Source organism: Aptenodytes patagonicus, chromosome 4, assembly GCF_965638725.1.
Source record: "Aptenodytes patagonicus chromosome 4, bAptPat1.pri.cur, whole genome shotgun sequence".
In the NCBI taxonomy this organism is placed as follows: domain Eukaryota; kingdom Metazoa; phylum Chordata; class Aves; order Sphenisciformes; family Spheniscidae; genus Aptenodytes; species Aptenodytes patagonicus.
Genome location: NC_134952.1, coordinates 55,087,605 through 55,104,242, shown reverse-complemented (window position 1 = coordinate 55,104,242; position 16,638 = coordinate 55,087,605). Strand labels below are relative to the sequence as shown.

At 41.8% G+C, this 16,638-nt stretch overlaps 1 protein-coding gene across 1 annotated transcript in view; it reads right to left on the bottom strand.

Moving 5' to 3' along the window:
- BMPR1B (bone morphogenetic protein receptor type 1B) overlaps nt 1–16,638 on the bottom strand; it is a 165,261-nt gene that overhangs the window by 9,391 nt on the left and 139,232 nt on the right. Inside the window, exons 4-7 of the mRNA XM_076336780.1 lie at nt 14,058–14,160; nt 12,965–13,067; nt 6,620–6,716; nt 5,676–5,814 (exon numbers count right to left, since the gene is read on the bottom strand). Of these exons, the coding sequence (XP_076192895.1) occupies nt 5,676–5,814; nt 6,620–6,716; nt 12,965–13,067; nt 14,058–14,160 (442 nt within the window). The remainder of the gene's footprint in view (nt 1–5,675; nt 5,815–6,619; nt 6,717–12,964; nt 13,068–14,057; nt 14,161–16,638) is intronic.

The window sequence follows — 16,638 nt, the reverse complement described above, 5'->3', positions numbered from 1 at the left end:
TCATGAGAGGCAGGTCCTGCTTGACCAACCTGATCTCCTTCTATGACCAGGTGACCCGCCTAGTGGATGAGGGAAAGGCTGTGGATGTGGTCTACCTGGATTTCAGTAAAGCCTTTGACACTGTCTCCCACAGCATTCTCCTAGAGAAGCTGGCGGCTCACGGCTTAGACAGGTATACTCTTCGCTGGGTCAAAAACTGGCTGGACGGCCGGGCCCAGAGAGTTGTGGTGAATGGAGTTAAATCCAGTTGGCGGCCGGTCACGAGCGGTGTTCCCCAGGGCTGTTTTGGGGCCGGTCTTGTTCAATATCTTTATCGATGATCTGGATGAGGGGATCGAGTGCACCCTCAGTAAGTTTGCAGACGACACCAAGTTGGGCGGGAGTGTTGATCTGCTCGAGGATAGGAAGGCTCTGCAGAGGGACCTGGACAGGCTGCATCGATGGGCCAAGGCCAACTGTATGAGGTTCAACAACGCCAAGTGCCGGGTCCTGCATTTCGGCCACAACAACCCCATGCAGCGCTACAGGCTTGGGGAAGAGTGGCTGGAAAGCTGCCTGGCGGAAAAGGACCTGGGGGTGTTGGTCGACAGCCGGCTGAACATGAGCCGGCAGTGTGCCCAGGCGGCCAAGAAGGCCAATGGCATCCTGGCCTGTATCAGAAATGGTGTGGCCAGCAGGAGGAGGGAAGTGATCGTGCCCCTGTACTCGGCCCTGGTGAGGCCGCACCTCGAATACTGTGTTCAGTTTTGGGCCCCTCACTACAAGAAGGACGTTGAGGTGCTGGAGCGTGTCCAGAGAAGGGCAACGAGGCTGGTGAGGGGTCTGGAGAACAAGTCTTATGAAGAGCGGCTGAGGGAACTGGGGTTGTTTAGCCTGGAGAAAAGGAGGCTGAGGGGAGACCTCATCGCTCTCTACAACTACCTGACAGGAGGTTGTAGTGAGGTGGGTGTCGGTCTCTTCTCCCAAGTAACAAGCGATAGGACGAGAGGAAATGGCCTCAAGTTGCGCCAGGGGAGGTTTAGATTGGACGTGAGGAAAAATTTCTTGACTGAAAGAGTGGTGAAACATTGGAACAGGCTTCCCAGGGAAGTGGTTGAGTCCCCATCCCTGGAGGTATTTAAAAGACGTGTAGATGAGGCACTTAGGGACATGGTTTAGTGGGCATGGTGGTGTTGGGTCGATGGTTGGACCCGATGATCTTAGAGGTCTTTTCCAACCTCAATGATTCTATGATTCTATGATTCTAAGATCAATGTACTCGGCAGCATTGCAGAAATACCCTTCATAAGGATGGCAGACCCACGTAGCAGATGGACTGAATCTACATTTAACAAGCTTTTATGACTACAAAAAATCTTGGACAAATGGAGACTAACATATTCTCATAGGATTGGAGCATGTCTGCGGATCACGTGTTTCTAAAAGTTCACAAATAGAAACTCAAGTAGATGCTGCAACACAACCCACTGGTGTTCATGGTTGACTCAGCCTCACCCTAGTATAACAGGAGATTAAAATGTCACCCTCTTGTGCGTCAGTATTGCCAGTTCAATCCACAGCTAATGACTTTTGGTTTGGTAGGATTTTACAAGATTTTGAAAGAAAATAACTTTATAGCCTCCAATGCAACGAGTTTCTCATCCGGCCCAAGCAATTGGCAAAACCTGGACAAGTGCAAATTCGAGGTCTCTTGGTTTTGCCACCATCCGTATACACATTTCAAGCAGTTTATTGCATCAAGTGTGCACTGTCTGAATCCTTATGGAATCATATGCATTTCCTGTATTCCCAAATATTTTTGCCATCTTGGCTGACAGAAATGATCAAAACTTGATTTTAAAATCATCTGCTTCCTTTGTTATCCCTGGGAGGTCCAGTGGAAACTACCAGTTTGGTAATGCAGAGCAGGACTGCCACAACCCCACTGCAGCATGAACGTATGTCCAAAGACAAACTCAAAACCTATTAGGTAAGGTCTATTATCATTTGTTTTGTAAATAAATTACTGGTTTTCATATTAGCCAATTTAAAGAAGAAAAACATACAGTGGTATTTATGCAAAGCTATTTCAAATGTCCCAGCTTTCTTCTTGTCATTTAAACAGAATACCATTTTTTCAGCCCTGCAATGTATTATTAGACTTCCAAGATGGTGGCTTCAGTGCCATTATTTTTGATTAACATCAGTGAAAGCCAAGAACAGAGATTAGCCTTAATTTTTTAAATTGATTTATTCTCTTTTATACCCTCATATAGTGATGGAACAATAGTTATATTACATTGGAATTTTGCTGTAACATTTTTAATGTCATTTTAGCATTGTTGCTTTCTATTTTGCCCATTTTAAAAATGCATCCTGAACAATAATGCAGTTATATAAAATAACTTAATTTGTGTAAATATATGTAATGGCATCATAAAGTACATGGAATTACAATACTTAATGATGAAAAGTTCCTTATTAAATTACATTAAGAAAATGAAACACACATTTCTGTTATGGGTTTTCAGGCGGCAGAATACTATGTGAAGGGCCTTAACCTGGTTTCCCCTTGCTAGAACTGGTCAAATGATTTCCTATGAACAATTTATTTTATTTTAAGGAATTTAGCCCTTTCTTGAATCATAAACTGATTACGATTTCTAAAACAAATCAGTTAATCAAAATTGTTGGATGAACTGATTTCGTAATCATGCTGAATGATGTATTCATGTGCATTATTTACACTGAGTGGGGTTAGTTTTTTTTTCTTTCTTTTCAAATCTGTATATTTTGCTGCTTGAGCTCTGTGAGCAGCCCGGTAAGGTTACATGGCCCTCTGTTTCCTCTCCCTGACTGGAATCAATCCAATTACCAACTATTTCTACTTTCTGCATTCTATTTTTCTGACGTTCAGCTAAATGTGTTCAGCTTCTGCAGATGAAAATTCAGACAAACCAACCTTTTGTAACTTCAATATTTTGAACAGAGAACTTCATACCTATGGCCGGGACGCAGTCCCTTGAAAAGCGAAATTCATTGGAAGAGGAATTAGGAAAAAAATACGTGAAAAGATAAGAGACCAAGCTGTAATTCAGCAAACTCTTCATACAGACCACTGAAATAAATGTCCCCAGCATCTGATCTCCTTCCCCGATTTTGCATGTGGATTAATGGGGGAAAAAGCTTCGCCTACACTTCTTGCTCTGTCAAGGCCAATGGGGTTCTCCTTGCTTGCACAGACTTGATTGTGCACCCCCGTTTCTTGGCTCAAAGCTTTTATTTACAACTTACTGTAATTTTTTTAAAATTTGATTGGCACCATTTGACCTGCAGCAAACTTTTCTGTCAGAGGTATGAACGGGTCAGGAGAAAGAACACTTGCTGAATGTCAAAGTATCGATAAAATCTTGGTTAATGCTTGTTTTTGGTATAATATTTGTACCCATTAGAATAAATGTTCTGCACAGAAGGAAAACATTACTGTTTAGCAGAAAGTGACATTTTGTAATAAATTTGCGGCTTACTTTCCTGAAATAATAACTTTGGATGTTTCAGTCTTTGCATAAGAAATAATACAGTTAAAAACAAACTCTTCCACAATAAAGTCTAGAGCATTATTGCCAGGCACGTTCTATATACTTGTTTCAGGCATGGGCCCAGAGGTATTAATCTGTGCATTTCTAGTGAGCCTGAACCAGTTGTAGCTGTCTGGGAAATACAGCAAACAACTATTATCAAGTGCAAGATTCATTATAGCTCTCGTTTTTCTTCCCTTCCACAGAAAATCACTACTTAAAGGGAAAGTCTGGGAAAAAAATGTATGCATTTTTGTAGGCAGAGAGGGGAAAAGAGTGCCTTTAGGAAGAACACTCGGTTCAGTGGCTGCAAAATCTCCAGGCTTGAGAGAGGAGAGAGGAGGACTGGCAGAAGACAGGATGGTTTCTGCTTCACGGAGCACCAGCACAGCTCTGAGAGCTACTGAGCAACAACCCAGTTGGGATGCCACCTTGGCCATTACAGCAGTTAATTAGCAGAAGTTAGTTTTTCTGTCCACTGCAAGAGTAGACCTGGGGACACCAGTAAGACCGTAAACCCCACTTCCAACCAGCTCACTGGGACAGAGGAAGGCATAAAGCACAAGCGGTCACAACCAGCGTTGCTCCAGCTTTTTTGTCTCAAGGGCATCCTGGGATGAAGTATCGAGCCATGCACTGCTACGAGATGCCCCAGGGCACCTGCTACCCACGTGGGCTGCTGGAAACACATACTTTCAGAGAAGAACCACCAAGTTCCTTGTGTTTGCTCTAAATTATTGTATTATTTTTGTCACTGTAACAGGTAGGAGCACCAAGTGCAGACCAAGACCTTGATGTGGCAGGTGTTATGCAAAAAAACAAAGCAAAAAAAGCAAGAACCCCTCACAATTAAATCAACTGGAAGCACTCATTAGGAATGGTCCTAAATTGTAAGCATGATCCCTCCCTTGCCATGGCTGCTAGAGGGATATTGGTATGGGATATGACAGAGCTTTCTTAAAGCCTAGACCTAAATGATGGAGTTTCTCTCAACAGAGAAAAATGACCGTGGGTTTTCCATGCTCAGCACCAGTCACAGCACCCACTTGGCAGCTTGGCTTGTTTTCTCAATAGCTATGTTAATTGTCAGAAAATTGAATTTTTAAAAAAGTCAGCACTTTATTTAAATGGGACTCTAAGCCAGAACAAATTGAGTTTAGTCAGATTTTTGCCAACCACTCAGCCTGTTGCTTCATTTTAAGGAATTATAAAACTTCCTATTTTATTTCTTCTTTAGGGTGCAGAAAAAAGATGTGTGGGCAAAAAACAGATAGATAGTACGTAGTACTTGGAAACTGGACAACATCTACAGTAACAGGATCTCTACAAACTAACAGGTTTGGGAGACGGGAGGGACATATCATCTCTGAAAAATGAAAATGAAATCTAATTCATTTTCTCAGAGGCAGTATTTTAAATGAGTAACCTGGCTTTTTTTTCAGTGCTAAGAAGCAACGATGACCCCCAGAAACAAAAACCCCTGGTGAACAGACCTGTTTTGCCACAGAAGGTAAAACTTCTGCCTTTTCAGCAGGTGAGCTCAGGGGGCTCAGTCATCCTGGAGTCAGTTCAGAAATAATCACAAACTCCAACCCTGTGCCTTTAACCTTTGAGATTGCCACACTACAAGGGAAAATAATTCGCTCTTGACTTCTGAATGCAAAGTGAAGTCTACACATAAAAAGGTTCCAGGTTTGATGAATTACAGTTCCCTTTACATAAAGACGATGTGTCAGTGTTTGAAATGCTATTGTGTGTTGCACATAAAAAGCAAGAAAATAAGATCAGCGGGCCAGATGCTGTCCTGTACACTGGGGTAAATCCTGATGAATTTCTGTGAGTTCTATTAGCCTGTACTTACCCTATGGTATCTAAAATAAGAAATGAGCTGAGGTAAAAAAATACCTAAGCTTTTTTGGCTTAGTCTACGTGAAAAAAAGTCTCCTGCTTCTAAAGCAGCTGTTCTCCAGCTTAAATCCTTGTCAATTCTGGGAGAGAAAAAAAACCTAAACCAACAACTGAGGACACATAAATATAATTTCTTGTGCCTCATTTTGTCTTCTCCCTTTACTCATTTTTGCCTTTTAAACTTGCATTAAAATAATATTGCTTCCTTACCAGGAGAGGGAGCCCGGAGCCGCTCCCTGAGCTCTGGGACTGCTCGATCAAATCCTTCAGGGACTCTCCAGGGGGAATGTAGGTCTCATCCTGCTCTAGCCCGATGCTGTAGCGAGGCCTCGTCTCTTGGCGTTTGTACCTGCCGTTTTACATGAAAGTGAAATTAGCTTTGAATACAATGAACACATGTGCAATGAATAATGCACATCGTCCTTCACGTTTGCTTCATTTATCGACTCTCAGCTTCCTCTGTTTCCCTGAGATACATGCTGAACTCACTGCCCAAAATTTTCTGTTTTATTTTTAGCAACTGTTTTCAGCACCAAAACTCTAAGTATAAAACTCAAAGACTGTGCAATCTGGTGTAAGTTTGCAAAGCAACCAAATGTTTTTCTTTCAGAAACTTAAATATGTTTAAAACACAGACCAAGTAAATACCCAGTTTTATTTTACTGACTGCAGTGGATCTTTTAGGAGCCAGAGGAGGTAAGGTCACGGGATCTAGGACTATTTAAAAAACGTCACAAATTATTTAAAAATAATGTATATAGATTATGATAACATTCTAGACATATTTAATTACATTCCTGTATCCCTCTCTTTTTTATGATCAGTTCTTCACCACATAAACACATTTATAAGCCTTAGGTTTATTTACCCTATATGAAGTTTGTTCTGTGGCTTTCTTAGACTCAGTAAAGAATAATCTGTGCTTCTACCTGAATGGCTTTTTAGGATGTTGGGCAAAAGATGCTATATGAAACACATCACACAGGTATACCTGCGACTAGCATGAATAAAATACACACTTTCCTTCATCGTAAAATTACAGTTTCTCATTTCTTTTTCTTAAGGTCCACTTCTATTTTTTCAAATTCCTAAGTCTATAAAAAGATAAATGTTGGGAGGAACATTAACAAGCTGGTAAAGTATTCCTTATTTACCTGAAGTAGCAGAATATGATGATAAGCACCAGAAGTATACTGCAAACCGTCACTGAGATCAGCAGGGCCTTATGGTGAATGTTTCCTTCAGCAAAGTCTGGGGTTAAAAAGAAGGAAGGTGGAAAATTTGGAAAGGGAGGCAGTACAAAGTCAGTATCAAAAGACACACATGCCTTAAAAAGTGCAGCGAGCAAAAGATCATTTCCTTTCTTTTCTACTGAAGTCCTGTGCAAGATACCCCTGGAACCCCCAGGAATTTCGTGCGCTTCCTCTTTGACCCTCACTGACCAGGGCAGAACTGGCACCTCCAAAAGCCTATTTGATTTTTCAGCCCTCACTCAGGTCAAACATTGCCTTGATTTGCAATTCCCTGTTTGGCTCTGAATGAAAAATCAGTTAAGACCCGTAGCTCTGTGTCTTAACCTAAGTGATCAGCCAAGACATACAAAAATTACTGCCTCTATCTTAAATCACTCTTATTAAGTTGCATCCTATCGAGCAGTTAATATAAAAAAAAAAAGAATAATTGCATTTATCCTAGGAGGGAAGACACAGTGGACCATCCAACCCCCAAGAAGGCAGGCCACGAGAGGCCTTGAAAGTATATTTCCATCACTGTAGAATAATCTGTCTCTCGGATCCTGTTTTAAACACCTGAGCAGGAATTTTCTCCTCCATTTGCTCTATAGCAGCCCTATGTGCCAATAAGTCCTTCCTGTGCTGGTAGGCAAAACTATCCTTCCAGCAGCTATTCTGTAAAACACTTTGGAAATGAAATGTGTCAACTAACTTGTAGAAAATGCCACTACATAAAAACTACTAAAATGTATCAGTCAATCTTTGCATGGGAGACTCATATTCTCCTTTAAAGAATACCATTAATCTCCAAATTTGTATTCTCAACTCAGACAAGCGAGTCTGACCTTTATGGATGCTCCTCCGCTGAAAAACAAAGAAACCTAGCACTATTCTTCTTTAACCTCCACCATCCCCCAAAGTCTCAAAATTATGGTATTTCAGCATGCAGACACACACACCGCCCTCCCAAAGTTGCTATCTGGTATAACGCAACTGAGGACTATGTTTTCTGAAGCTCTCCCCCAGCCTTGCTGTCTTGTATCTTTCACACTAATGCCGAACACATCGTAAAATGCAAGAAAACTATCCGTATTGACTCATCCTGGAACGGCGCTATTACGTTTCAGATTTACAAGGGTAATGAGACAAGGAGATTCCTAAGGGACTCTTGGTTTACTGTCAGGCTCTTTTATTTCAAAGATCCAGTTTCTCCTTCTGTTTTTGCCCCCAAACTATTTCTTCCCTTCCCCTTTCCACTACAAACAGAGATTACCTACTAACACACCTTTTGATCACACTGGTCATGTTTTAGCCTGCCATTACTTGCTCCAGGAGCATTAACAATGTAAACATTCAAGACACGGCCGATGCCTTTGAAAGGGGACACTGACACGATGTCTATCAGGAAAACACTGGAGCCCATCATTCACCCTGCCGCAGCAGATTTCTACCTGACCAGCCACTCCAAGTGGGCTGCGAGCCGAAACCGAGAGCCCACCGGGGAATCCAGACCTCTCTCACGAAGGCAATGGCTGCTTGGCAGGGCTAAGGGCTCTAGTTCATGCTTTGTAAGCAGCCTGTGTCGGCCAGCCATTTCCCTCTAAAATGTGTGGTTTGTAACAGTTTAAGATGTTGCAGCCCGTCAGCTGAGGAGAGGATAAACAGAGCACGCAGACCATTTAGTGGGATTTTATACTTGGGAGAAACCTGGGTATCTGTCCGCAGCAAGGGTTTTCCCACTTCACAGAATAGGCCACGATGGAAGTTGGGGTTTTGTGCTTAGCAGTAATGAAGGTTGATGTTAGACGCAGAAGGAGCAATTCAGCTCTTGCTCATTGCTCATCACTTGTGTATGCTAGACATTAAAGCCATGGAAGTCTGCGCATTTACACAGACACAAAGTGTTGCACTACCAGAACTTGTAAAGCACCCATAATGTTCATGCAGCCTGTGTGCGTCCGAGTTTCTACATTTGGGAGTGGGATGATAAAGATGCTGAAATCTTGAATCCAATTCTGATCATTTTTAGGGTTTAAATGATCCAAACCCTGTGCTCAATGTTTCTAATGGGCTTCTCCCATTCAGAAAAGTAAATAAATGCAGTTTGATTTTCCCAGAGGCCAGAGGCATTTTAGAAATGCTGTGTAGCTCTCAAACAAACTTCAAACTCCAACACTGCAAAATTTTTTGGTACCCGAATGCAATTATGTGAAGCAAGTGCAAGGAAAGCAAGCAAGACATAAAGGAATGTGTCTTGATCTCTGTGCTGAGAGCGGCCGATGTAGACTGCAGCAGCAGCAATGCTTACGCTTTTGCAGTAGGTGATGTCCCCCATGCTGATGAAGTCAGCTAACATAGCTTTAGTAGTGGCTCACTACGCACGGCATGGGCATGCAACTGGCTCTCACAGGAGAGGAGAATAACTTCCACATGTCTTTATATTTATTTGGCTATGTACGATGAGAGGCAATACTGACGATAAGTGAGCTATCGTCTCACCTTTCAAATACTTCCTGCATTTTCAAAGCGTTTTGGCAGAATTTCATTTGATTGCTCACTTGAGGACTTCATAAACCCACTGGCGTGTGGACAACACAAGATTAAAAGCATGCCCCCATTCTTATACCAGCAATGTCTGTTTGTTCTGCTGAACTGAGCCAGGCTGGTGCTGCTGGAGACCAACTCTTCTCTCCTCCTACAGCCTGTGCTGTTCCCCACAGAGCAGCAGGACAAACCTCCCTTTCCCTGAACCATTTTCAAGCAACTCCTTGGCCAGGTGGAGGGATGGGGCAGCTCAGCTGTGAGTCCACTTAATCACTGGCTCATGGGCTCTGTGGTGGAGACTGTGGCGGGTACCAGTTGGTGCCAGTTTGCGTGATGGAGATACTTTGTCCTTTAAGAAGTCCAGTGCTGGGCTTTTTAGTGTTATGTTACTTGGCAACTGCAACATGCCAAGCATCGGGGTTATGAGAATAAGCAGTAGCTTCCACGGAGGCAGCAGTGAGCGATTACCAGGAGCACGGTGGGGGGAGCGCAGAACAAACACGCGGTAGGTTTGGGAAGCTTCTTCACATACCTCGGCTGGCTGATAATAGCGAAGCCCAGCAAACGGCACGTTAACAGTTTCATGTTGTACGGAAACAGTGGTGCGTGCTGGTGTCAGCGGTGAGCAGCACAGAAAGGGAGAGATGGCAACAAAAGGAGGTTCTTTGGTGATACCAAGCTGCCTCTCAGTTATTTTGCCGTGATTTCCCCCTCCTCCACCACACGTTCCCCTCGCTCTGCCACCCGCGGGACCGTGCTGTGGAGTGCATTGAAAATGCCACCCAGCAGGTTCAAGGGAGAAGTCAGCATATCAAAGGGAGAGGAGGTTCTCCTCCCTCCCCAGGTCCCTCCAGTTCACAACGTTACGGTTATCCGAGTAAAAACTGCAGTGAAATCTGAGGCGTGGAGACTCTGTGCACACATCAAACCCCATCATTCCTCCAATCATTCCCTTGCCCATTCATCACTAGCTCTACAGGCAGGGAGCCAGACACGGTGGCACCACCACTTCTGCTTATATAGGCTCTAAATCAGTAAAGATATATTTCTCCTTTCCACTGGTCTCAGCCTGCGCTTTTGCTGGGATTTCCAGGAATATCTTTTATTGTTTAAAGCAGAGGTGTTGTATCAGACCCAATTATGACTCTCATTTCCTTAATAAGACAGAAGTACAGCTGGGACGAGGACATCACGGTTTCTCTGGGGTATTTTATCCTGCTAGTTCTGCACTGAGATGAGCTCAAAACTTAGGCTTAGCTGTTGTTTCTTCCATCTTGCTTAACAAGCCTTACTTTGACCAGTGTTAATTCTTCTAGCTCCCACTTTCATGTATGTGGTCCTCCTTTCTTTTCGTGGGGGTGGGTAAAACCCACTTTCCAGCACATGCCAGGTCTGGAAAAGCACTTTGAGAACACAAGTCACTTGCCTTTGTAGATGTTACCTTGGTGCATAGGTTAATTTGCAGTTCAACAACCTCTGACCTGCAGCTGGATGCTATCCCTAGACTCTGTTTCCCATGAGATATGACCTCGGACGTAAGTTCATCAGAAGCCAAATTTCTGTTTGGTTTTGAAATGCTGAGGAACATACATATTTTTCATGGAATCCTGGAGGTCAGGAGGTTGTTCCTAGAAGCTTGTTTTTAAGTTAATCTTCTCTTTCTTTGTACTTACAGTTTATGTTAAGTTTGATACACAATTCTAACAGTACTCAGTCAATCACAGCCTAATCAAAATGTTTCCGATAGAAAAAATGATCACGGCCATAGTACTGGGTACTGGCAGTAGTGTGTATTTGTACACAGTGTGTGTACCTGGTTGCAGTGAGGTTCTACAGTTCAAACTATGGCTTTTCTCTGAGCTTTCATACTAGGATACAGCAACAACAAATTAAAACAGGCCTGGCACCAAGAATGACATATTTACTTAAGGCTTTAATAAAGATGCTGACTTCAGCCCTGTCCAGCCACATTTAATGAAGCAGCTCCTGAAATGTATTTCCACAATACACTATCAGGGTACCGGTAGTGCGAGAGCTTATTTCAAACAAAAGTCTTCAGAGTATGTTGAGTGAATACATAGCCTTTTGTTTGTCATGCTAAAATAGACAACTTTGCAACACAGAGCAGCTAGAAACCTGTTCCAACTCTATGAAATTTTTCTTTCAACAAATATTCTCTCTGCTATTTAATGGGTCTGCCACCACGGTGCCCAAGTGATGCTTTATTTACCCCATATACACACAGAGCAAAACCAACATCGATCCAAACAACTTCTGCCACTACCAAAAGCTTGTTTTACTGCTTTCTGTATAAGCAGCAGATAGTTTTGCCAAATAACTAAAATCTTAATAAGGTAGATATCTAACGTTAGGCATTGGTTCAGTATTTCTAAGTAGTTTTAACATAGAATAAACTCAGTCAGCAGCAAGAAGAAATCATGGCAGTGTTTTCCAAACTGAAATTATATTTATTGATATACTAAGTAAGTGTGAACAAATATTGACTTCCTTTTGCATCTTCTCTCTCAGTCTAAAGAACTTTTTAAAATGAAAAAGCCAGCAAAGTAGTACATAACTCTTATGTTGGAAGTCAGAAATTTATGAGGTTTCGCTGACTTAACGGCTTGCTAGTTAAGTGAAATATTTACATACTACTCTCCATAGGCCTGATTCTGCAGCCCATCTGTGCAGAATTTCATAGGCGTGAAGAGAACAGCTTACATTAGTGAAGGCTTTCTCTGAGCATGCATTTGTGTAAGTATCCACTTTTGTGTAATTCAGAGTGAATCTGCACACTGATCTGGATTTTCAACTCAGAATGCCACGATTACAAATTCTCCTGCAACCTTGAACTGACTCTCACAGACTAAACTCCATGCTGACTACCACAAATCTTGGCCATTGCTGCCAATGCCAAGAGTTTATCATGGATGAATTTACACTTACTTAGGAATACACTTCTATAAAATGTATTCTGCAACATCCAGCCAAAATAGTTTTACCAACTTTCAGAAAGTGATGTTTAAACAAACAAACAAACAAACAAAAAAGCTAAAACCTTGCCCCAGAATCTACCAAGTTAATACATGTCCACTTGTTCTCAAATAACAAATACAAAAATAATAAATCAGTGCATAAGTTCTTACTCTACGTTCTATTTTCAGCTACATTTTTCAAGTAGAAAATCTGCTTTAGTGACTAGTTATTGTCCTAGTGCTGGATTATCAGGTCTTTTAAGTAAGAAAATCCTAATGGACTTCAGTCAACTCGAACTGACTAATTAACCACTGGAGACCTAGTCCCGATGTGTGTGGAGTTATGAACAACAGTAATGCATGTTGCAGGGACTAGAAAGAGGATTCAATTTTATTACCAGGCTGAAAACATACACAGCAAGGGGCATCCTCTGCCACGACTAACCTAAGTCTTTGGGATGATCACCGATAGCCAGCTGGCCTGGGCTAGGACAATATCGTGTGACTCTAATGCATCTGATGCTCACTGCATGTATGCAATAGGAATAATAGCAAGTATCAGCAACCACGGGTCAAGGCACCGCTCCCCACACAACCTATAGCAATCCAGCGATACTGTTTAATGCAGTTTATCTCTAATCAAGTGCAGTTGGAGGGGGGCGCTTTGGTTTTGGCTTTGTTTCTTCGTAAGGCACAAAGAGCAACAGCAGGAAAAGATCAGTCTGGGACTGGATTTACTTCCCCTTACCTCGATTTTTCAGTGGTGGCAGCGTAGGGTGAAGGTGTTTGTTACAATAATCTTGGCCTGTGCAACATTCAATTGATCTTCTTTGGTGTGGAATAGGAGTGTCCTGCAACAAACAATTTGACAGAAAGCAAAGTCATTATCTGTGTTGTAAATATACACCATCATTCTGGCATTTGAGAGAAAGATGTGCTTGTTAGCTGACGGCAGTCTGCTACAGGTTTCTAGGATGTGTGGAGTAAGGATTTCTGCCACCGAGCGTATCCAGCAACATTTCATCTAGATAATTAAGAGATGAATTCACATGTTTCTATTGGTGCCCTAGTGCTGCAGAAGGGACTGATTGACTCTAAAGGTGCAAGACAGAACTGTGAAAGTCACATACGTCCACCAGTTAAACTTAGATTACAAAAATAAGTTAACGTGGGTATTCAAAACAGTTTAGCCAGAATAATACAGGAATTGCCGTGTGGACTAATTTAGTTGCTGCTTCTGCTCTCAGGGGAAGCTGGGTAAAATACCTTCCATGGACCTTGATGGTTAGACTGTTCCTGTACTCATGTAAAATCATTTGAGGTTAACGTTAGGAAAGGCAAACACTTTAGAGCCACCTTGCTCCATTGCCCATACCCCTTCCATTCCTGCAGTGATATTTGCTCTCCATCAGGTGATCACTGTACTTGAAGGGAATTTCTGGCACCAGAAATCCAAAACCAAAGTGCAACTGCATGCAAGACATAAAGGTTGCTGTGGTCCATCAAACAACATCCTAACTAACTTTAGCTACCATGGAGACTTCAGGAATTAAGACTGCATTTCTCTAAATTCAAACTTCCTCTGAGCGGGAGTGTTACTAGTAACAGCAGTGCCAAAACCAAAAACTGAAGTTATTGTTAGGAGCAGCTATAATATCACCATTCAGGGATATAAATGCATTCCCCTCAGCAATCAATGCGGAGCAACTATCTGCCAAACGAACAAAAGTGAAAAACATGGACATAGTAAAAACCATGGACATAGTAATGTCTGTTGACTGCACTTCAGTTGAAAGCTATCAAAAAGCCAAGCGACACTCTGACAGCAAATGCTTTCTTACCCGACACTGGAAGTCCGAGCCCTCTAATCCAAGACATCCCTTGGTGACTAAATGTCCACCGGACTCATCTTCTTCTATTATGGTGAAGCAGTAGCCATCAGTGCTGAGGATTGGAAAGAATGAATCAGGAAAAGGCTTTGAAGTGAAAAATGTGCTGCTGAATATAGTCTTAAACTTTGCTCCTTGCAAAGCAAATCTGCCATTAACAAATCGATGCAAGGCAGGCTGGAAGACTCAGGCACCCAAGGCAACCTCTCGCAATGCACTCCAACAGCCGACAGCGCTGTGAACTAGCTCTTGCACACACAAAGGAGGCTCTGCCTTGGAGCTGACACACTTACCTTTCCAACATTTCACAGCTATAAACCCCACTAACAAACATCTCAATTCTCTGCCTGTGGCCATTAGTGTGTTAAGACTTTGGAGACCTATATAAATGCAAGCATCAACGCTACAGCAGGTCTGCCTTGTGCGTGGGAACAAGGCATGGATATTTGCACCATGGTGGAGACCTGAAGAAAGAAACATTTTTGAGATACTAAACATAAAATATTATTAAGAATGATTTGTGATTCCTGTTTTAACCATATTACAAACTGCAACACTCTTGTGTATGAGTCCTTGAGTTATCATCAACACCCTTCATAACTGTTTACTTGGGTTATAAGCCTAAAGTGATCCATAACGCTTCCGTTTACAAGAACGTGCACCAGGGAGGACAAGTATACTAACAGATGGCTAGATGGTGCTGGTGATAAATGTCCTTCCGCGATGAAGGTCAAATGCCTGAATGCTATGGAAAGAGGGGGAGGAGGGCACGAAAAGGGTGGCTGCATTTTACTGAGACTGTTGTACATTAATTTCTGAGCACTCTGAGGGAGATACGTAATGTGTGTAAGAAACACAAATTGACTGATTTGCAGGAAGAGGATCCAAAAATAAAGAAAAATCTCTTTAATATAAGACATTTAAGTCACATAAAAATAAAATATTCTGTTATTTCCCCAGGAAAACAACACTGGTTATTACGTGCAATGAGTATTTTTCAGAAGAGAAGAAACAAACTCAGTTAAAACAAGGAAATAAAAAGAAAAAAGGATTAGAAAATTTAAACACAGCAAAATTTGGGATGATTTGCTCCTTACTTGAATGAGAGTCTAACAGAGCAACAACAGCAAAGGCAATGAAGATGTAGGAAACGAGAGGCACAGTTACACATGTAAGAGATAAACACAATTTGTAAGTATTAGCTACACGACAGAGAGATGCTGGATAGGATCATGTCAAACATTTGCTGTGGCATATTTTTATATTAGTGGTGCAGGGTCTAGCCACAGTAAGCTTATTACTTCAAATAATAATCTATCACAGGTTATTGACTTCTGGATTTGAAAAGTAACCAGTTGCATGTTATAAATTACTTTCTCGGAGAAGCGAGCGATGACTTCTACCCTTCTTTGACATTGTGCATACGAGTAAGGCAAGGGAGACAGCAACCCTTCTGGGCAACAACCACCTTGATTTCATTGCTTAAGCTTAAAAGATAGGAACACTAGGATTGCCAAGAAGAGAGACTGTAAGGAATCCATTAGAGTAGAATATTATATTAGATTATATTTGTTTGCATGGTGCCTTTGATTCAAAGTAATGAGTAAGTTTAACCCGGGGGACAGAGCAACAAAACAATAAATCGCAATCAAGTGAAACACAAAAATGAACTCCACAGCTAACAGTCCCCAGCAAAAACCAAAATGCTCAGTTCACCAAAGGAAAGCAGGGGAAGGAAAAGTCAAATGGTTTGCAAAAGGGAAAAAAGAAGCAGGAAAGTCAGCAGTTTTACTTCTTTTTTTTCTGACTTGCCAAGGGACACCGATTCTCAGCTCATTTCTGAAAATTAAATTCAGGCTCCTCAAGCGCTTTAGTCCCTCTTAAAATTTTACTCCAAATTTAAAAAGACAAACAAAATTAGATTGGATAGAGCAAAACGGAAAAGTCACAAAGCTCCAACAATAAGGATAAATCATGTTCTTTACAGACACAGTATCGTAATGAAGGAAAAGTGTGAGACAATTAAAAATAGCAATGCTGAACAGAATAAACATGGGTACCGCTTGTTTCTACCTCTAAGAAAAAAATAAACTAAAAAGTTTTCATGCAATGTAAGAACTCATTATCTTATTGAAAATTTCTCAGGTGTTTGGGCGAGAGGTAAAAGTGACTCTTCTTAAAAGAAAGAAGTGTCTCTTACCTGCTTCCCCCCTCCCACCCCTGACCTCTTCTCCTGGTTCACAGGATGTCAGACGGACCACACGCTGCAAGTAAAGGGCAGGGCATACCCCTGCTGTTTTATTACCTACCTCCTACCTGCCTATGATAGAAATGAAACTCTTCTTATTATTATAACAAGTCAGAAACAAGTCAGATAAACCTGCATCCTCTCCAATTTTATGGTTATTTTGGTGATTGCACAAATAGAAACATATGTACATTGCCGATATGTGCAAAGCAATATGAAAAACCTATTCTCCACTTCCTAGCAAAAATTTGTAGTACAGAATTATTATTTTCTTAATAATAAAAA